This window comes from Alternaria arbusti (genome assembly GCF_024043155.1).
Source record: "Alternaria arbusti strain BMP 1465 chromosome Unknown scaffold_8, whole genome shotgun sequence".
NCBI classification, from domain to species: domain Eukaryota; kingdom Fungi; phylum Ascomycota; class Dothideomycetes; order Pleosporales; family Pleosporaceae; genus Alternaria; species Alternaria arbusti.
The window spans coordinates 1,527,399-1,547,965 of NW_026249948.1; the positions used below are offsets into that span (position 1 = coordinate 1,527,399).

General features: G+C 52.8%; 6 protein-coding genes across 6 annotated transcripts; 2 read left to right on the forward strand and 4 right to left on the reverse strand.

The window, feature by feature from the left end:
* Window positions 1–2,435: 2,435 nt before the first annotated feature.
* J4E86_006897 (uncharacterized protein) lies at window positions 2,436–3,455 on the forward strand (the record flags this gene model as incomplete). Its single annotated transcript, XM_051447419.1, has 1 exon — window positions 2,436–3,455. The coding sequence occupies one exon, from the start codon at window positions 2,436–2,438 to the stop codon at window positions 3,453–3,455; it is 1,020 nt and encodes a 339-aa protein (XP_051301904.1).
* Window positions 3,456–3,866: 411 nt separating this feature from the next.
* J4E86_006898 (uncharacterized protein) lies at window positions 3,867–5,946 on the reverse strand (the record flags this gene model as incomplete). Its single annotated transcript, XM_051447420.1, has 2 exons — window positions 3,867–5,141; window positions 5,191–5,946. The coding sequence occupies 2 exons, from the start codon at window positions 5,944–5,946 to the stop codon at window positions 3,867–3,869; spliced, it is 2,031 nt and encodes a 676-aa protein (XP_051301905.1).
* A 1,974-nt stretch (window positions 5,947–7,920) lies between these two features.
* J4E86_006899 (uncharacterized protein) lies at window positions 7,921–8,688 on the forward strand (the record flags this gene model as incomplete). Its single annotated transcript, XM_051447421.1, has 2 exons — window positions 7,921–8,164; window positions 8,219–8,688. 2 exons carry the CDS (start codon window positions 7,921–7,923, stop codon window positions 8,686–8,688), a joined length of 714 nt encoding a protein of 237 aa, XP_051301906.1.
* A 2,885-nt stretch (window positions 8,689–11,573) lies between these two features.
* J4E86_006900 (uncharacterized protein) lies at window positions 11,574–13,591 on the reverse strand (the record flags this gene model as incomplete). The annotated part of the gene is made up of 2 exons (XM_051447422.1): window positions 11,574–13,088; window positions 13,136–13,591. 2 exons carry the CDS (start codon window positions 13,589–13,591, stop codon window positions 11,574–11,576), a joined length of 1,971 nt encoding a protein of 656 aa, XP_051301907.1.
* Window positions 13,592–16,466: 2,875 nt separating this feature from the next.
* Window positions 16,467–17,680, reverse strand: J4E86_006901 (uncharacterized protein; the record flags this gene model as incomplete). The annotated part of the gene is made up of 2 exons (XM_051447423.1): window positions 16,467–16,661; window positions 16,784–17,680. 2 exons carry the CDS (start codon window positions 17,678–17,680, stop codon window positions 16,467–16,469), a joined length of 1,092 nt encoding a protein of 363 aa, XP_051301908.1.
* Window positions 17,681–18,210: 530 nt separating this feature from the next.
* On the reverse strand, window positions 18,211–20,245 carry J4E86_006902 (uncharacterized protein; the record flags this gene model as incomplete). The annotated part of the gene is made up of 2 exons (XM_051447424.1): window positions 18,211–19,248; window positions 19,301–20,245. 2 exons carry the CDS (start codon window positions 20,243–20,245, stop codon window positions 18,211–18,213), a joined length of 1,983 nt encoding a protein of 660 aa, XP_051301909.1.
* Window positions 20,246–20,567: the final 322 nt, after the last annotated feature.

A 20,567-nucleotide genomic window follows, 5' to 3' on the forward strand; every position in this document is an offset into this window, starting at 1 on the left:
TAGCGTAGGCTTGTGGGACTGTCGTGGTCTTCGCGGAGGGCATAAGGCCTGAGAATATGATGCGACCGTCGAGATACGCGAAGAAGCTGTAGTGCGTTGCTGCACAAATGAACGCTGATTAAATGCTGTTAGTATCGCAGACAAGCAGATTTACAACGCTACTTATCATACTTACATAAAAAGTAGAAGCCTAGTATCGTGACAGGCGTTATCCATGTCCGTTTCCACCTGGGGCGTCTACCGAGCAGAGAGCCAGGCGAGTGCTCGATGGAACTTCCAGTTTGCTCGGAAGAAGCTGGTGTCTCCGACGATTTCAACGTTGCGTCTGAAAATGAAGATGGAGTGGGAGCCGAGACTGGGTCGAAACTTGATCGAAGCACTGGGTTGACGTTGACGCCTGAGCAGATGGACTCAGTTCGCAATCTCGCCGCAGCCTCGCTTCGTTCATGAGGCTCATTTCGTTCGAGTTGGTGTCCGCTCACGGCGGTCTCATGGGGCGAGGAGTCCGTATACTGGTGCATTGTTTACGGTAGATTGATCTCGCTATCTCCAGTCGCTTCGAAGATAGCTGCTGAGGTGCGAAGAAAAAATTCAGGATGGATCGCAGCGGTTCTCTCAATGCTGAACCTGGCATCAGGTCGAGCGGCGCAGCAGGTAATCCGGCTGATTTGGGGCCCTGACAACGATTCGGCCCCACCATTCCTGTGAGTGAGATGATGTCAGCGCTGCGATTGTACTCTCCATCGCGACGGTATCGTTGGCTTCACTCCGCTATTTCCGAATTTAGAAACCGTAAGGACATGCATCGCTGTCACCCCAAACTAGCAAAAGCTTGAACACCCTGGAGTCTACGTTGACGTTGGGTCACCTACTTTGCAAGTTTTTGTCTTGATGTAGTCTGCAGACCTGTCCAGGTTTTCTCTTGCATGAGGTGCTGTTGACGAGAAGTATTGCGAAACGCGGACCTGCTTGAGTGGGTACCCTTCAAATGCGATACGTGCACGTCGCGCCAGAACCCTACAACAGGCCAGAGTTCCTTGAATGTGCCATGGCAGAATCTTCGAGCCCTGGCTTTCAATTGAGTATATGAGCGAACGGTGAAGGCAGAAGGAAGGAGATGGTTTTATTGAGTTCGGGAAGTTTTCGCAACACCGCGCAATGGAAAAGAGTCGGCTGGCAGCGATTTCGATGCGCAAAGAGAGAGAGCAGCACGCAAGCGAACGTGGCAACATGTAGAGTGCCCCATGTTGTCGCCGGCTACTTCAGATTAATTAGGTTATTCGAGTTCTGGTGGGCGCAGTGCTTTTGCGCCATGCAGGTGTATGAACCAGGGTGGCAGGGAACAATGACGTGGGGGTCGAGCACATGTCGTTAGCGCATGATTGGACTCTGCCCAGCCCCGCGCTTTTCCAGGCGTCTTGGAGATGGCCTGCCCACACTCCAACAGCCTCGCATATGACCATACTACCAGCAGCCACAGTTGCCGCTGGCGCACTCTCTCAAAGTCAGCATTATCCTTGATACCGAATTATCCCATCGCGAATGAGCCACCCATGAGTTCCGAATCCACACTACACCCTCTACGTTGAAGGCCTCTCGAACGAGGGCTATCGCAACCGAAAGAACCCGATCAGATGGAACACCCGGCAGCAGCAGAACTGGAATGGTTCAGCGCAGCAGAAAGTAAATGATAGCCTTTCAGCATAGCCTTCCACCCTTCTGACTCAGGATTGCTACTGAGGTGGCAGATATGCGGCGCACCTTCGACGATAGCAAGGCCAGATAACACACCTTTCATCACGAGCGCTTCGTACGTGCCTTGCGACTGCTCCCAGGGGACCAAGTCATCGCTCGTGCCATGTACAAGGAAGGTCGGCGTCTTGTACTGGCCTCACACAACCTGTGCGGGTGGGCTGGCTCGGATGATCTCCTCCAATGCAGGCTGTGGGAGAAATGCATCACCCAGGAAAGATGCACACACCCTATACAAGGAAAAGACTGAACAGGCCTAGAGCCTACATCAACGTTAGGCCACCTACTTTGTAGGTTTCTACGTTAATGTAGGCTGCAGACCTGTTTAGCTTTTTCCTAGGATGACGTGCACAACATGAAATGCATCGAGAGCTCCCACATTTGGATACACTCCGGAGAAATTTCCAGCTAAGTGCTGAGGACTAATCACCATCAACGATATGGTAAGATACTACAATGGTATGGCGAGTGCGAGTGATGCTGGATTCGGGACCTTCGCCGCTGCTATGCTATGGTTGAGTAGGTGCAAGTACTATGGAAGTCAGAGAGAGAGTACCATGGAAGTAGGGGCAAGTACCATAGAAGTGCAGCTACTATCAACCCTAAACCTCCGAAAAGATTCTGTTAACCTGCACCAAACTTCAGAACGTCGACACAAACAGAAAATCAGCAACGCAAACAACATGAAGTGGACGAAAGAAATCATCCGCGCGCGAAACACCCTCCTCAGAAAGCATTATGCGCAATTCGACGGTCTTCTTGAATATGGACCGGAGTGGAATACGCTCGCCCGTTCCGGAACAGTATGGGACAAGGTCTACCAGATACGACATGCAGCACCCTGGAGAGATGCGCAACACCAAATGCGTCGAGAACTTGCATACTTGGATACGCTGCGAAAAGATTTCCAGCTAAGAGCTAAGGGCACATCAGCATCAAAGATCATGCAAGATACTACAATGTTTTGTAGTAACGTACTTGCTAATTTTTCTTGGAGAAGCTGCGCCATAGAACACAACAGTCTATCGTTAGCGACCGCAAAGAAGGTCGAAGCGGCCATACCATTGCAAAAAGACGGTGGAAGCGCGTTGCTCAACGCGATGAATTTGCGGCTTCCATCCTCGAGCGAGTTGATAAAACTCGACAACGGCGAGGAGTCCAAGGAGATAGAGTATCTCGAACTGCGCAACAACATTGTTGCACTGCAGGCTGTACTATCGAGTACCTATATCGAGCGAGCATCAACCCCGGAGAACCTCCTAGAGGACATAAGGATCATATCAAGGATACTGTTTCGAGGCATGCAAATGCCATTCAAGGCTGGCTTAATCCGCCACATGCCAGTCAGCGTTCGCTCGAACCCAAAGGCCATATTCCCCTATCCACGCGAAGTCGAAGCGAATCTGGAGCGGTGGTCAAAGTTCGCTGCGCACGACCAAGAGGACATACATCCTCTGATAAAGGGTGTATGGGACACTCTGTACTACGTCAGCGTCCATCCATTCCCAGATGGCAACGGCCGAACATCACGCCTCTTGTTCGCTACACACGTCGCCAGACATGGCATGATCCCTGCTATATGCACCGACGGGCTCTCAACAGAGCAGTACCTTGAGAATGTGCACAGCGCCAGGACAAATCCGCTCCCATGGTGCAAGGATGTGATCCTCGCGCAAATCGAAGTGCTGGAGAGACAACGGTGATATCAACCCGCTTAATATCAAAAAGAGGACATGCGACGTCGAGGCCAAGTCAGATAATGCCTAGCATACTTATGCAACCAGACTGCGACACGGCATACTCGAGGATCCGTCTGAGGAAGGTGCCGTTCTTAGGAGGGTGGCGTCCACCGACTGAACAGGGTACTGCCTTGTTGATGGCGGACCTTGTTATGCGGAAGGCTTTGGCAACACCCCAAAAAGCGAGCTGGTTTGGCGAGATGTCGCAAGACAATTGCACAATTGCACAACGCGCGACGTGCCTACTCAATGATCGAACAGTACATAGCCACTGGGAAAGTATACGCTTCTTGAGCTTTTCGAGGGATGTGTATCATGTTGCCACTGTTCATGCTCTGAGTTATAGCTGTGCGTTGTAACTGTATCGCCATATGATCAATTCACCATGAACCTTCCACGCGTCTCACACGCTCCATGCCACGCGTCTACGTGCATCTGTCCCACTGCAACCCTCTCATACGCATCGCCGACTGAGCGAACGAGCATGACGTTGTAGGTACACCACTCTGCATCGCGGAAAGCTTGATCGTACACCTCTTCGTCTGAGAAATATCCATTATCCGAGAGATGAGAGATGACTGGCCCGTTCTTCGTGAGACTGTTGTTCGACTTCCAAGCCGAAAGCGCGAGGAGCTTCAGTTTGTCACTGGCTATATCAGACGCATTTTCTTGAGAAAGGCCTATGAGCATGCCGCAGCGACGTTTATTGCTGTCGAAGACGTAGTATGAGTCTTCGGTGATGGGGCTAGATGTGCTTTGAAATGGGTCAAAAACCCCTTTTGGAGCCTTGGCGAGTTCGAACGCTTTCAGAGGGACGCTCATACATTCGAAGACAATCGTAGCTGGCATGGCGAGCTGATGTTTGGCGAGCGGCCTGAACAACGAGCTTATCGGCCTATGCCCTGGGCGCACCAGGTCTGCGTATCGGACTCGCCCAATCCAGCCCGACCAACTCCAGCTTGGCTGTTGTGAGGTAGTCAACCTCCGCTCGGTGGTAGTGACAGGGGTCCAAAGTAATGCAATATCCAGAAGAGAAGTCGGAAGGCCGCCGAAAAAAGGCCAATCAAACATGCGAGTTAGCATAGTCTGAATGCCAGTAAAAGCATTGAGAATATCATCCGGATATCCCATTTTCTTTGCCGTATATTCTGCGATGATCTCTTCGTACCAACGAAACTCGTCCAGTGGAGTATATGTGCCAGCTCGAGTAGTCTTGGACTTCAGTTCTGCGCTTGTCGTGCGCATCTTGTCCAGGGTATAGAAGCTGGTGTCATCGCTAATGTATCTGTCTTCGCACAACAGCTGCTTCTTGCAATGAAAGTACACCTGTTCGCCGAGGAAGTAGATGCTCCGGTTCGATAGTAATCGTTCCTGGAATGTCCAGGCGCGTGTGTTGTAGATACAATCGACGTCTACACCATCGTAGGTGTGGTTTGCCAACATGTTCTCCAAGGATGATCGCTCCACCATGTGTATTCCAGGGGTGACGAAGGTTGCGGTGGTGTTGCGGGCCGTAGGCGGAATGCCAGGTAGGCCGGCGTCGGCGGAGTCTCCGTTTAGGGCCACTATCGTGGCCATGGCGCAACTGTAGATTGCGCACATCTGGGCGAGGGCACTCGCTTTATTGGCAGCGTCATCTTGGATGATGCACTGGATTTCGTAAGTGGGGACCCCAATCTGTCATGCTGAATTCGCCTACCATCGTATCAACCCATAAGTATCGCTCACCCAGGCTCTTGACAAAAGTCAACGCGTCCCTGATGGTTCGGGTCAAAGGCTGCTTGGAGAGAGTTCCGGGCTGGCGCAACTGGTCGTAATTCTCCATCAGGGTCAGGAACTGTTTCGAAGCGCCCCAAACGTAACTCAAGGCGAAATACCGATCCTTGAAGTTCCCAACCGCGAGACAATCATCGATAACATCCAGAAGCAAAAGCGGCCCAGTATCGGTAACTGATGTCAGGTGTTCATTGCAGGCATGGCCGTGATGTTTTTCGCAGTCAACAAGCCAACTCTTGATCAATTCCACATCTGCCCAGTGATGTCTTACTGTCCGACTATACTCTGATTCCTTGACCTTGAAGTCGTTCAATGCCGCCTCATACCCCTGCAAATCCAGGTCATCATCATGCAGAAACACACACGTTGTCAGCCCGTTGAAATCCCCAGGATACTTCTGCGCATCAACCGATGGACTTTGACCTCTTCCTTGTCGTCTCTGGAACTCTCGGGCGCGGAGAACATGACGGCAACAATCGCAATAGAGAACAGGCTCAGTAAGATGCTGGTATTCCTCGTATTCTCTGAAGCCATTGTTCAACCAGGCTGGAGTACCAATACTAGCGAAGCCCGCACGCTCGTCTTCTTCTAGAGCTATCTGGCATGGCACGCACAGCTCTCCTCCGTTGATACCATCATTCAATTGTCGGATTGCGGCGCGGGAGTACGAGTTGAACATCGTCTGACATTGTGTATTGAGATCATTGAGCTGAGGGTAATTGCTTGCGTGGCGTCGTGCTAGGTTGCAGGTAGGTGTGCGGGGCAGATGCGCTAAGACAAAAGTCTCTTAGCTGCATACGGCGCCTGCGCACCCACCTGGGCACGTGGGCACCTGTAGCCTCCTGCACACACGGGCAGCACAGTGAGATAAAGCTGACTTTCGCCATCGACTCCGTAGAAGTTTAATCTAATGGTACATCAATCAGGCCTCGCCGGACGTCTTTCTAGCTAACAGCTACTCAAAATGGATCCCAAGTTTACTTTGCGTGTCCGGGGCAGGCCGCACCTTCCCGCCCTCTCCTGGCTTCACAGTCTTCCAGTCCTGCTCGACATCACTGATCTGTTGCGGCAGCTTACCCCCTATACCAACAGAGCTGTACTGTCCATAAGAAACGTTATCCCAGCTTTGTTTCAATTTCCCTCCCGACTGCCCTGCGGCAGCAATCTGCTCCACTTCGGCGCATGCCTTTTCCTTCGTGGTGTTGGGTATATCCATGCTGCTGATATCCTTTTTGACTGATTTGGGGGTGACTCTGACCCGCTTCTCGTTTGGCTGAGACGGTTCGCCAGTCATACTCATCGATCTTGATGATGATGTTAGTACAGACCGATCTATGGGTAGAGCTCCAAAGCTTACAGTTGTGCTAGTAAGCTAAACAGGATGAGATTTTGTTTAACAACCTGAATATCCGCAAGGATTTCTGCGAAAAGGCTTTGATGAAACAAGTAATGGACCCTGGCCCGGAAAAACAAGCTCGACACCGAGGTTGCCCACTTCGACACGTATGGCACCAGTGTTGCACAGTTGGCTTCGCACTGTTGTACTGTTTTCGAGAGACCTATGCTTTCTGCGAGATGAGATGTATTTTCGTTGTCTTTCAGCAGTTCAGATAACTGAGAAACTGTTTTCATGAGCAAAGAAGCCTCTTCGTTGATGTTGTCGACCTTTGTGGGGGCGTGCTTCCATTGGCTCGCTGTTTCTTGAATTGAAATGAAGGTTCGGAAGGAGACGTCGGCGAGCCCAAAGATAGCGCCTATGAATTCTGGCCCAGCCATCGCGCTCGATATAGCCCTCTTTCTTAAGTTGACGGGATGCGGGCTACATGTGCGAAGCGACTGCTATTGTCTGCCGTGATGATGTTCACCGGAATTGCGCCTTCCCTGTCCAGAGGAGGCGGGGTATACCTCGTACTCCCAAAGCCTACCAATTATCTACCGTCACCATACACCTTTCGCTATTTTGGCTTGCAGCTGATGTATTGAGATGGGCTCAGCTCCCGAATATGCATCCTTTTCCTGACTGTGCAGCTCAACGGTAGGCTGCGATGATACCACGTTCATATCGTTTGCGGCTGAATTGTTCATCGGTATATCAAATGACAGATGCGAACAAGGAAGCAAGGCATGCCATGCTGCTATTTGGGATTGATGATTCTACTGATTGCAGATTGACCAGAGCCGTGCAGCGTCAGCTTGGACCAAGACGCGCGGTTTCAGTCAGTAGCACACCTTTCACCATATGCAAGCACCCAATTCTTCACGGATCATCAAGCTTCCCCTCGCCGTTAACTGCGTGTAACAGTCGGAAGTTAGCAGATCATGCACCGGGGCGATATAACTCAGACAATCAAAGATTCGAGCCTTCAAGCACCCTACGGGAAGATTGGTCTCTTTACTGGACTAGGCAAGTTGAAGCTCTTTAAACGAAGGAATTGATAAATTCTCATCGTGGACAGACCAGGACGACGTCCAACGAGAGGCCTTCTTGGAAAGATATAAATGCGCAGAACCAGTTCACGAGCCGCTCAATGACACTTTCGGGCCTGAGTGCGCCCGTGGGATCCTTCATAATGCCCATTTCAGGAACTGTCTAGAGGCGCGAGGTCATGCGCTCGTGATTGAAGGGAGGCCGGGCGTAGGCAAGACGGCCACGATGCACTATCTCCAACGAATATTGGAGGACGCTTGGTTTCGGAAAGAACGCGATGGAGATGCTACCCGTTCCAAAAAGATGTGTCTGAAGGACGAAACGCTTGCTACCAAGGAAAGCATGATTCACCCCGGTGAGGACGCCATCGACAAAGAGATCGCTATCGCATCCGTATATTTCACGCTCGACGAACCGTCACAGATCAAAGCTGCGAGTGTGTTCGTCAAAGTCCTTGCGGATATAACTTGTAGGTTTCCCGAAGCTAATTCTGAAGTCGACAGACTCATGAAACGGCGTCCAGGCCGGGAGCCCTATACCGAAGATGTTATCACAACCATAGTCGCAATATTGGACGGAATCGCATGTGACAAAGAAGAGAAGACTCGAGCTTCAGATCATCTGGAGCAAGGTACTCCAGAGAAATGGGTCTGTATCTTCCTCGATGCTTTGGATGAGTGTCGGGAGGATGTCAGAGACGATGTGCTTAAAGGCATGTGCGAGATACAATTGAAGAGCCGCATTGGGCTTGTCATGACAAGCAGAACCAAGCTCTGTCATTGGGAAGTATACTTCAGACACAACCTCGAGACAATTGAACTATGCGCACTTGAAGCCGACATCAGAACATATCTTCGACGACGTCTCAATACATATGTGGCACAATGGGCACAAGACACATCTTGCCGGCAGAGGTTGATAGACACGATAATCGCAGAGTCGAACAAGATGTGTGCATTCTTCCCCCCAAGACTGACAAGTGCTAACGCGTAAAGGTTTCTGCTTGCAAAACTCCACCTCGGTTCTGTCGACCCAGACGGAGGCTTCGACACTTTTGAGCGAGACTTGGAAACCATCAAAACAACTGAACGGTCGGAATCCGATGGGGTTGACCAATATCTGGCAGCTTTCGCTGGACCATATAGTCGAAACTTACGAAGAATCACCAAAAACACGACTAGTCGACAGTGCGAACGAGCAACAATGACGCTTGGAGCCATCAGAGACGCTGCTCGGCCATTAACTACTATGGAGCTTAGGGAACTCCATAGTATCGGGATATTGAACGGCGCGCTACCCTCGAAGATGACCCCGCTCGATTGGAATACCATAGCACGCTCATGCCAAGGTCTGGTGGAAGTTAACGAGTCGCAAAACGTCTCTCTTATCCATCAATCACTTCTGGAGTATCTGAGATCCGACGAAGGCAAAGAATATATTCCAGACCACAACCTGAAATTAGGTATGAGATGTCTTGCCTATATCAACATGGGATCATGCGAAGGAGGAATCTGTACAGACCAGCAATCATTGATCGCGCGCACGAAAAGATGGCCCTTGCTGAGCTACGCTGCAAACCATTGGTCAGTTCATATGAGCATGGTTGAGAGCCAGAGAGCTGAACTACCAGTATCCTTGGAAGGCGAGCCATTCCATCAACTTGCAATGGAATTCCTGAAGGACGATTCGAAGGTCGAATCTGTGGTTCAAATCTCGCTGTTCCATGATCTTCATGGACATACCTCGCAATCGACAGCGACGCCAACAAATGAATTTCGTGCTTCTGTGTTGGCACTCAGAGATGATTTGTATCAGGCGGATATGGCTATTGATCCTCTCCTTCCAAGTTGCACTACTGGCCTTTCGCTTTCCTGTAGACTTGGCCTTAGATCTCTCACAAAACAGCTTCTACAGTTCTACAAGTTACGTGGTATCACAGAAAAGCTGGAGAGACAGGATGTATTCAAACAATCACCATTACACTGGGCCGTTCTTTCGGGCCAGTTGAGTATTGTTGAAGATCTGCTGGCGGAAGGCGCCTGTTGCGACCTACGTAACGGGTCGAAGCAGACAGCTTTTCAACTGGCTGTTACTTGCTCGCAGACTCGCATCGCACACGCCATCTTGGATAAGACCTATAATACAGCGGGTCTCAATAGCACACGTACTATTGCCACTACGACTACTGCCCCTTATACCCCTTCGGCCGAAGCCCGCGTCACGCTTCAAGACGCGTTTGAGCGGTTTGCATCCACCGTCGCACCAGACGACCAACGACTCTTCAACAACACCCATCTCAAAGATGTCCGAGATGAAGCGATTCGTATCGAGCGACTGCTTCGCAGTCGCCGGATGCAAAGGAATATGGCTGGGCTGGAACGCTTCCTTCGTGGCATGGAGCATTACTCCAAGGCAGTTGAGGTCTTTTGCAATGGGACGCCTTTTCTGCCATGGATTTGGGCACCAGTAAAGCTGAATCTCATGGTGAGTGGCACGTCTTGATAGCTATCGTGATGCTTATTGAGAAGTATAGATCACGTCCGATTCGATTAGTGCATTGGAAAAGTTGATAGAGGCATACGGAAAGATTGGGGACATGCTTCCTCGCCTGGATCGTCTCGGCGTTGCACTTGTTGGCGATCACAACTTTCAGCACGCGTTAGCTCTGGTATACTCTGACATCATAGAGTTCCATCGGCGAGTATATAAATATGTGAAACGACCCTGTACGTATTATACACCTGCAGCCTCAAATTAAACCTAGGTATTGTGCTTACTGGCCATAGCGTGGGCTACATTTTTCGGTTCTATGTGGGCGGGCTTCGAATCTCAGTTTGAAGGAATATTGAAGAATCTGGAATACCATAGCCACGGAGCCGCTCAAATGATAGCTGCCGCGAACGCCGCTGATGCTTTTCGACACGGCGGAGCAGAGTTTGAAACGTGGAAGCGGCAAGAACGGGAGTTAAATGCGGTCAGTACACTGAATGGACTTCGTGGATAGGAAATTGAGCTGACTCTCCATTCCGACTACAGGCTAAGATTAGGAATATACTCTGCTTGCTTGGAACGGATGAAGCGCTCCAAGCTGTCATCCTCGAGCGGTACTTTCAAGACTAGTTACTGGGTAGCTGAGATTGGGCAGGTGGCACCTGTCAAGAAGCACATATCGGGTCTTGTGGCGGCCAACGCGAGAATATGGTCAAGTGATGCAGCTGCTGGTCGTCGGCATGTTTGATTACAGTTGATCAAGAATATGTATATATACATTCCAGCTAAAGCTACCTATCCATCCATTTCCCCATTCATCCGCCCATCCATGCTCAGTCATATGCCATCGTAAATACTCGTTTCCCTTGACCCTTCATCACATCCACTACATTACCCCCATACAGCATAAAAGCCTAGCCGCTGCCATGAAACCCCTACTAACTGTTCATCTTGATTTGAAACTCCATAACCCATGACGCACCATTCATGTGGAAAGAAGAAGTAATAACGCACGAACGCCCACTCATAAAGAAAGAAATGATATGATAAGAAAGGAAATGATGACACATGCCCGTGCCGTAATGTGCTGTGTACGCCCGTGGTGATCATGTCAAGCCGAAGCTGAGAGACTTTTATGTATATGCCGTTTGAAAGATGGGAGGGATTAGGGTCGATGTCGTGGAGAAACATGGACCCTGTATGCAAGTTGCGCCAGAACGCTGAGAATTTTCCAACCTGATTTCTTTTGAAGTGAGTGATGCAGGGGAAGAATGTCGTAGAGATGTGGCTCGCGGGGGGAGGTGGGTGGCTGGTTGTGCTAGATTGGCTCTGGGCGTTCCGCGTAGGTCTTCGCTATCGTCGTAGTAGTCTTGGTGTCGTCCGCAAATTCAAGCATTCCCACCCCAAGCACCCGCACCCGTCTCCTTGCCGAGCGCAGAACTACCAGCAGTCCGATGACCGCCAACAGGAGCGAGGTTCGGGCTTCCCTTTCCGCCACTACCCCATGACAGACCGCTCAAACGCTTGTTGCTGTTACTAGACGTGGTCGAAGCGCCGTCCCTGCTCTTGTTCAGATCATCCTCCTCTTCCATGCTGAATAGACCCTGCTCCTCCTCGATCCTCTCGCGGTTGATACTGCTGCTGCTTACAGCGCGATCGATACCGAGACGGCCGCTGGAGCTGCCGATGCTGGATGCGGAGGTGACGCGGTTGATGCCGGGGTGGACGGGGTTGCTGGTGATGCCGCTTTCGTCCCGGGCTGATATGCGGGTGCGCGAGAGTTGCTGACTGATCATGGACATCGACGCTTGGCGGGGAGGTGATGCGAGGTATGGGCTCATGTCTCCTGTAGTCGGTCGATTCATGGCGCGTAGGGAAGGGCTGGCTCCCGGGTGGAGGCTTGAGTTGCGTAGAGGCGAGCCGACGTGTCCAAAGGCTGACTGGCCGGGTAGCGAGCCTGATTCGAATCCTCCGTCGTAAGTCGGCCCTCGAGGCTTGGCCCACATGGACTGGAATCGCGAGGGAGAAGCTGTGGCTGCTGATGGCGATCCGTACTTGAGGTCTGACGCTGTTGGCGAGACTCCGAACCTAGACTGTGAAGTGCGGTTGTCGCTCTCGCCCTGGTCGCGCGAGAAGCGGCGCATCTTCTCCTGTGGTGTCAGAAGATCGCTCAACGAATTGGGCAGCAGGTCCTCCTCGAATTTGCCAATCATGTCCGTCTCATCCCATTCCTCGTCCTTGTATGTCGGTCGCGCGCCTACACTCGACGACATGATACCCCGGGAGCGGTTCGCAGCGAGTTCAGAATGCAGCATCCTCCGTCCAACTGGCTGCTCTACCGATTCTGGCGGAGACGACCCCAATCCTGCAATGCCCCTCCGCAGACCATCTCCAAACGCAGAGTCATGTAGGTTCCGTAGCGCGGGCGAGTCGGCTTGGTACGAGGACGGCGGGGAGTTTGCGAGGAACTTGGCAGGCACTGAAGACGCAATGGGGCCGTATCGCGCCATGGTCGATACACCCTGGCTATCGAAAGACGCAGGAAGTCCTACATCCATCACACTCAACCCCTTCTGTGTCGGCGATATCGGAAGTCGGCCGTTCTCGTTAGGCGGCGAGCCATAGTTGGAGCCTGGGTGGGAAGAGAAGGTGGTGTCGATGGTCGGGATCATGTCGTACTGGTTCTTCTGGTTCGCGTACTCGTCGGGCATGGCGTACGGGTAGCCTGGCTGCATACCACCCATGTGTGCCTGCATGGTAAGCAGCGAGCTGTTCATGGGCATCTCCTGGTGGTGTGGAATGTTCATGCGGCTGAAGTGATTACCGGCGTTTCCGCGGTTCACGACATGGCCGTTGGGGAGGATGTGGGCGAGGGCGCATTTCTGGCCGAACTTGCAGTTTCCCTGGGTACTGATTAGCGATGATTCACCTCCTCCCGCACATGTCTTACCTTGGTGAAGTACTTGCAGGGCGCCCGCTCCGTCAGCGGCTCGTCCGAGTGCAGGAAGGGACACGCCTTGCCAGCCTGACATGCGCCTTGCCGGTAGAACTTGCAGGGGACGTGTGAGGTGTTCTTGTTGTTTGGGGGGCTGCGCGGGCCGGCAAAGCCCATCTCGCGCAAGTTTGCCCTATGCTCGTGGCCGTTGGCGCGCCCGCCCGGCACCGCCATGGGCCCATGGCCATTCGCGCCCGCCATTGCGCCGTTGGAGTGCTGGGGCCTGAGGTCGCGCGAGGCACGTCTGGCTATCTGCGGCGGGGGGTTCGACGACTGAGACTGAGGCGCGGTGGGCGGGTTGAGCTGATGGGAGAAGGGTCCGTGGTGTTGGAGATGCTGTGGTGGGGGCTCTTGGTGGGGTGGCTTGTCTCGGACGTCTGAGGGAAAATTGGTCGGCGCAAAGGTAGCCATAGCTCTGCAAATTGTGGTAGCGGGCCTCGGGCCTGGGTCGGCGGTCTACCTTCGGCGGAGCAGTGAGAGAATTTCCCTCTGAGCAGCGAAAGCCGAGAAAGAGACTGCTATCACCTGCACCCGTGAAGAGGTCGAGCTTGCCGCGCAAACGCTAGTATCTACGCGGTAAAGGCAGATGCGGCACGTCGCTTGAGGCGGGAACAGGACATGCGACAATCGAAGACGGGAAGACGAATGAGAGCTGCAGCGAGGTTTGGAGAAGGAAGAAAAAGGAAATCCAGAGCTATGCTGGAGAATGATACGCCGGCTATATCGATATGCGCGCACCGCGTGGAGCTGCAGCCTCAGCGGTTCGCGCGTGACATGGAAATCCGACGGCGCCGCGTGACGCCATAACAGGACCCTGGACGTCGACGAGGGAAGTCGCCGTGGAGAGCTTGCACCCACGCTACGCGTCGTTCCTTCCGTGGCTGGCTGCCGACGCGTCTTCGGATGCCCTCCAGCTCACATGGCACCCCCCGTCTGAAACACCTTGGAACACATCTCGGACGACCATTGCCGTGCACGGCGTGACCGGCCAATCGACGCGGATGGAGAGCTCACGCCTCGTTGCAGCGCGAGGGTCTAGCCGTCACCTGAGGCTTCATCACGGTCATCTGCGAAGGAAGTGGCGCATTCAATGTAGGCTAACTTCATTCAACTCTTGTCTAGATATACTGTTTACCAAAACATACTATGCTAATCTTGTCATCGCCATCTCCAACAACATATTGTATACCCGATGAGATAACTTCAGCCTCGCCACACCCTAGATCCATACTAGCTGTGTCCTATCCGTAGTATACCCGCCGAACAGGTGTTGTTGTACCATTCCATCTGCAGATCATCCATCATGTGCACCTGTGGTATACCCAGGTTGTATGTGTAGGCATTGAACTGGATACCAGACAGTGCGCGGAAGTCGTCGTTGAAGAAGATCTGAGTGAGGCGGCAGTTGATGTAGCCCCAGCATGCCGGGATAGTCGCGTTTTGTTCTGCGACGAGCACTTCTTGTTGGAGAGTGGTGTCGAAGCGGTATCCCGATATGCGCAACGTACAGGGTGTGAGGCCGTTGAGAGCGCAGCCAAAGTAAGCGGAGTACGCGTTGAACCAGTAGGCGTTGACTGAAGCTCGTGGTCCGGCGCCGAGTTCGCCAGGAAGCATCGTGCCTGCGAATGGCGTGTTGGGAAGGAGCCGCCCGGTCAGAGGCAGGAACATGGCGATGTTTGGCTGGGAAATTGCGGGGTATGGCTCCCACATGTCGGGTACGTATGTGTATCCGTTGCCATAGAAGAGGTGGTGGTATGGATTCTTCATACCGCTGGCGACAAGCAGTATAGTGTTGTCATCATCGCCGGTGACCGTGTCATCAAAGGTCAGCGTGAAGTTGCCCGACTCGCCGCACGATGAAGGCCCTGGTGCGTCCGGGATAGCCACGGTCGTTGTCGCAAGTATTGTTGTCTCTAGCGTCGGGGTGGGCACAACAACAGTGATTGGAACATCCTGCCGCTTCACAAGTGATGTCGTGCCTTCATCCTCGTCTTCAAACACTGTCGTCACTACCGTCTTGAAACGTCTAGATCGAGATGAGAAGATCTCAAAAGATGGCAGAGCAGAGATCGGTGTCTGGCGCTCAGTCCGTGTTGTCAAAGGTATCGTTTGCAGATCTGATGGCTCGGGTCCAGTCACCATGGGGTACATTCCAGTCCAGTACGATACGGTCGTTGAGATGTTGGGTGACGGGAAGACAAAACTGATCGCAACATCCCCATACGATATCACCTTCGTCATAGCCCGAGCGCTGAACAAAGACGTGGCGTTGAAGCCTGGAGCGGCAGACGACGTCGCTAGCGGGGAGGTAGTTGTCGTCAACGTCAATGTAGAAGTCAGAGTGCTTTGCGAAACTGGGATAGAGCTTGATAGTGAACTGGACGCGGTGCTGGCGGTCGGACTGGAAGTCAAGGTGCTTTGCGAAATGAAAATAGAGCTTGACGGTGACCTGGACACACTGGTGGCGGTCGGAATAGAAGCCGAAGTGCCTTGCGAAAGTGGCACAGAACTCGATGGTAACCCAGACGAGGTGGTGGCGGTCAGACTCGAAGTCACAGTGCTTTGTGAAATTGAAACTGAGATCGATCGTGAACTGGACGAGGTAGTAGCGGGAGGAAGGCTTATGCTACTACCAGACGACGTAGAGCTATCGGCCAAAGACCTAGAGCTAACAGAAGAACTTGTCAAGGTAGCCGAAGTCAACAGCGTAGAAGAGGTAGACGTCAAGTTAAAGCTCAGACTTGATGACGAATTGGTGATAGGAAACAGCGTGGCAAAGCCGGTGGAGGTATTTGGACCGGGTATACTAGTCAAAGGCTGACTCGACGAGCTCAACGACGATGTAAGACTGGATGTAGAGCTCTGAATGGATGATGTAGTCAAGCTCGATAACGTCGTCGGTGCCGCAATGGAACTCCCGGTCAAGGACGTCAAGGAGGGCGACGAAGTGGAACCTGTCGATGGCACAACGGAGGAGCTACCTACACTGGTGGGAAGAGTAGATGAACCGAAGCTGCTTGGCGAGAGGGGAGTTGATGTAGATAGCGATTGAGTAAGACCCGTTGACGATGGTATCGCAGGACTGCCGATACTGCTCGTAAGGCTCGTGAAGGTACTTGACGATATGTCGGCAGAAAGAGTTGGTCCTGAAACGGGACTAGGTAGAGACACGGTAAAGCCATCGCTCTGCGTGGATGGGAAAACGAAGGAACCCCCTGTAGTTGTTGATGTAACACGGCTCAGAGTAGCGGGGCTACCGGTTGGACTTATAGACGTTGTAGGTGCACTAGAAGTCGTCGGTACGTTCGAACCAGTCAGAAGCGCCGAAGACTTTCCACCAGGCGTGCTTGGGAGTATGCTTGAGCTCAGACCCGACAGACTGCTCGGTGAGACGACTGATGTTGTGATAGTATTCGAAAGGGTAGAGACTGAAGACGGCGAAAGAACTGTAGACAATGTAGCGACGGAAGTAGACAGTACACTACTGATTGTGACAACGCTCGTTGACGCAGGATACGATGGATAAGGTCTCTGTGGTTGATTGATAGGCCGAGGTAAGCTCGATATCTCAGACGATGCTGGGCCCGATAAAGGTGAACTTACAGACGACGAGACGAAAGGATCCGACAGAGACAGCGCAGACGTAGTCGATCCCAACGTCGAAGACCCAACAGCAACACCGGAAGAGGGCATACTCGACAGCCCCATTGAAGAGAGAATCGGCCTAACATCCGCCGTCCTGGTAGGCAAAGTACTGAATAGACTCGGCGGGGCAATGCTGTCCAGCCACTCCGTCGTACTATTAACCACAGAAAAGTAGTACGTGCCTTTCGCCGGATTAGTCGGCGACGCGCCAACGAGCGAGATGGTAATTATCGGTCCAGGGACAGTGACGTAGACGATGCTGCAGTTGCCATCCACTGTTTGAGCCGAGACACCGGGTATTGCGCTGAGCAGTATGTCCAGGGCAACGTAGCCACCGGCCACGACTATACCGACGAAGGCTAGTGTTAATATGAGGTCCTTGGAGATCTGCTTGTCGGTCCAGCGTATCCGCATCAGAGCGACGAAGAAGTGGTATATCCATTGTATTATGCGACATGGCCACCAGTTGCGAGGCCTGAAGCCCCATCGAGGTCGGGCTGCGGTGGTAGCTTTAGGTTCGGACTGCTGCTTTGGACCTTCCCATGTGCTTGAGATGACCGAGTCTCGTTTGTCTTTTGCGCCCTTTCCGCGTATTACCGGAGGAGCGGGCGATGAACCGGGGGAAGAGCTGGATGGAGTTGTATCTTTGAGCGAGGTGATGGTAGGAACACAGAGCGTTTTCCCTGGGGGTTCTGTTGGAAGCTGGCGACGATCAGATGTATTGCTAGTGGATCTGGTTATAACCGCCCCGTGAGAAGATGTCCATGTCGAAGGGGTGCTTGAGCCATCCGTGTCGCTTATGGAGGTCTTGTCTTTCCTTGACTTGTCCTTGCTGCGGATCTTGTTCTTGCCCATGATGAGAGAGGAAATGTTGTTGCTATGATGCACTTGCGAAGATTTTGCTGATAGGCTGTTGTGCAATGATTGTGGTGCAAGAGGTATCCAAAAGTGCTGTTGTGGTGATGGAGGACAGTCATGAGAGACGCGTGTAATAAGTCCAGGTGCGTGGGGAGTGTACCTGCCATGATTGCGGTGGAAACAGAGTAAGCATAGACGGTAGGTCGATGGCCAGAGTGAGGACGATGCGACATGTTTGCAGAATAGTTGGAAAGCGAGATGAATATTTGTTGACCGTTCTCAGCTCGGGAGTTCGCAGCAGTTGCGATCTAGCATGTAAGAACCCGCGCTTGACTGATCCCTCGCAGTAGACGCGGCTTGCTCGTCATGGAGGGAAGAGGTGAGGCAACCATTTGCGCTGCTTCTTCGAAGACATGTTAAACTTCTTGCGTGCGATATGTGCAGTACTCTCGGTCAAAACTCGCAGCCACCAGATTGGTCCAGAAACACTAGTGATTTGGCGTCCTCTAACGTCGACGCTTCCAAAATTAAGCTCTTATCTCCCACATTCTGATATGTCCAGCTTCGTTAGCGACTGCTAGCTGTGCGAGGCTGCCTTCTCTCTCCTCCTCTTCGCTCGGCCTTCCCCATGCGACTGCTGTGATTCTGCCAAGCGGTGTCTTCTCGGTAGGCCAATTCTTGAAGACGGTTGCCGATGGAAGGTGCACCAGCCTCATTGCGTTGTTCTTCCATTGACTCGCCATGGCAAGTACTTGACCGTCCGCGGTGAACGTGAGATGCGAAATCGGCGTCGTCAGGTTCTGCAAGTCGCGTACCGGCTTCGGTGCCTTCGGGATACCGCCATTCGAATCGTCTTTGGCAGGCTTGACTGAAGGGTCGTTCTCGCTCCATGCTCGCCGGTCGTAGATGTTGACAACGCCACTTGAACTGCCAATGGCCACCCATCGATCGCCACCTATCCAGCTTTCACGTCCGCTCTTACCACCGAGTGCGATGACTGTGGTACCCACAGCACCCTCGTCGTTCCATCTTCCTATGACGCCTCCTTCAACGCTCCACTCCGTTATCTCTCCGTTCTTGCCCGCAATGCTCATACCAGTGCCGTTGCCCCACCATGCGAAGTCAGCAACACCACCTCTTGACTCGACGCGCACCTGTGTCGCCCACTGCAGTGTCCTTGCATCCAGAATGTTGATAACACCGCCGCCTTTTCTCGAGGAACCCCGAAGAGCCATGTATTTGCCATTGGGTGAGAGGGAGAAGTTCTCCATTGTCCGTTGTTCGTGCTGGTGGCCGTATACACGCGACACCTTCTCCACTCGGCCGGTCGCGATGTTCCAAACGTGGAAGTAGCGTCGTCGCGCGCTGAGGAAGATGCGTGAGTCCGAGGGTGAAGGATGGAACGCTGTTGTGACGAGAGGAGTTTTCTTGATGTGCAGAGATGTGAGGAGAGGGTTCGGGTTCGGCGGGTTGGGGTTGACGTGGTGAAGGTATAGTGTTGAGCTAGGACCGGAGGAGAGGAGCAGCGGGTATGCGGGATGGAAAGAGAGGGAGGTGATGGCAGACTAGAATAGCAATTAGTATGAGGGTCGTATGCAATGGCATCGCGGTACTCACCGGGCCAGCCTTAGCGACGTCTTTCAGTCGCTGAATGTCAATGGTGCCTGCTTGCACCTTCCTCCGCTTGGCCACGCTTCGTGAGGTTTGTGACAGGATATCCGCATCCTTGAGTAGCCTAGCCAATGGCTGCGTAGACAAATCCTCTTCGTCCACGTCCATGTCGCTCGCAGAATCGTCGCCACTCTCATCGTCATCCATATCCCGTCGGCGCTTCTTGTTGGCCTTGCCTGTCGCATGAGCCGCCCACTTTGGCGTAGGGTATAACCTCTGGTACTGCTTGCGTAACCGCCGCGCATATTCCTTGCCGTTGACCATGTCGTCATCTGCCGTCTCTCGCAGCTTCCTCAATTGCGGCACCGACGCCAAGCTGACTACAAGCCTCTCGTCGTCGCTGTCTTCCCAGGCGGGCTTGCCATCGTCCTCGTCTGATTCTTCTGCCTTTGCAGCAACGGATCCCGCGGGCGCAGCGACTGGGCCAGCATCGAAGAAGAAGAGGTCCTGGTCTGCCACAGCGTCAAGGTCGGCCTCTTCTGCTCCGGATTCGTCCGATGAGTCGCCGTATGCGTTTGCGGTCGGGTCGAGCGAAAAGTTCTCCAAACCCTGGCGGAAGCCTTCAGAGTCGCCAAAGATCATGCGCTCCAATTCTTCCTCCTCAGCATCTTTTGGCAGGACAGGCTTTTCCTGCTTCTTCTCCGTCTGGATGTCTATGCTCTCGTCATCGCTTTCCTCATCTTGAACTGCCTCATTTCCAGCCTCCTCATCCGTGCCAAACCCCTCAAAGTCATCGTCCTGAGGTTCCTTCACCGGCTGCAGTGCGCCTGCATTTGCATCGTCGTCTGAGCCCTCGAGTTCGGACTGGAATCGCGCAGGATCTTTCGCCTTCTCGGGTGCGTAGCGCTGGTGACCACCAGACTTGTGTGGAATAGTCTTTGCGGGCGCCATTGCGGTTTATCGTGAATTTGCAGTGAGAGCTGCAGGCGCGCGATCGCAAAACTGAGGGAGAAATTGTTGCAGGGATAACCCCAGTACGCGGTAGCGTTAGGCGAGTCTCCGCAGTCAGCACCTCGCAACACCATCACTCGCAGTACTCAGCGTGTAACACAACAACACCATAGTATTATGTCTCAACTTGATCACAACAGCGTGAGGGAATGGTAACGAGTCATATATCTTGGTACGCGGAACGCTAAACACACACGCCGCTGCAAGCGAGTAATTGAGCTCTAGATCATGAGCGGCTCCCCCGCAGGAAACCACCTCCAGG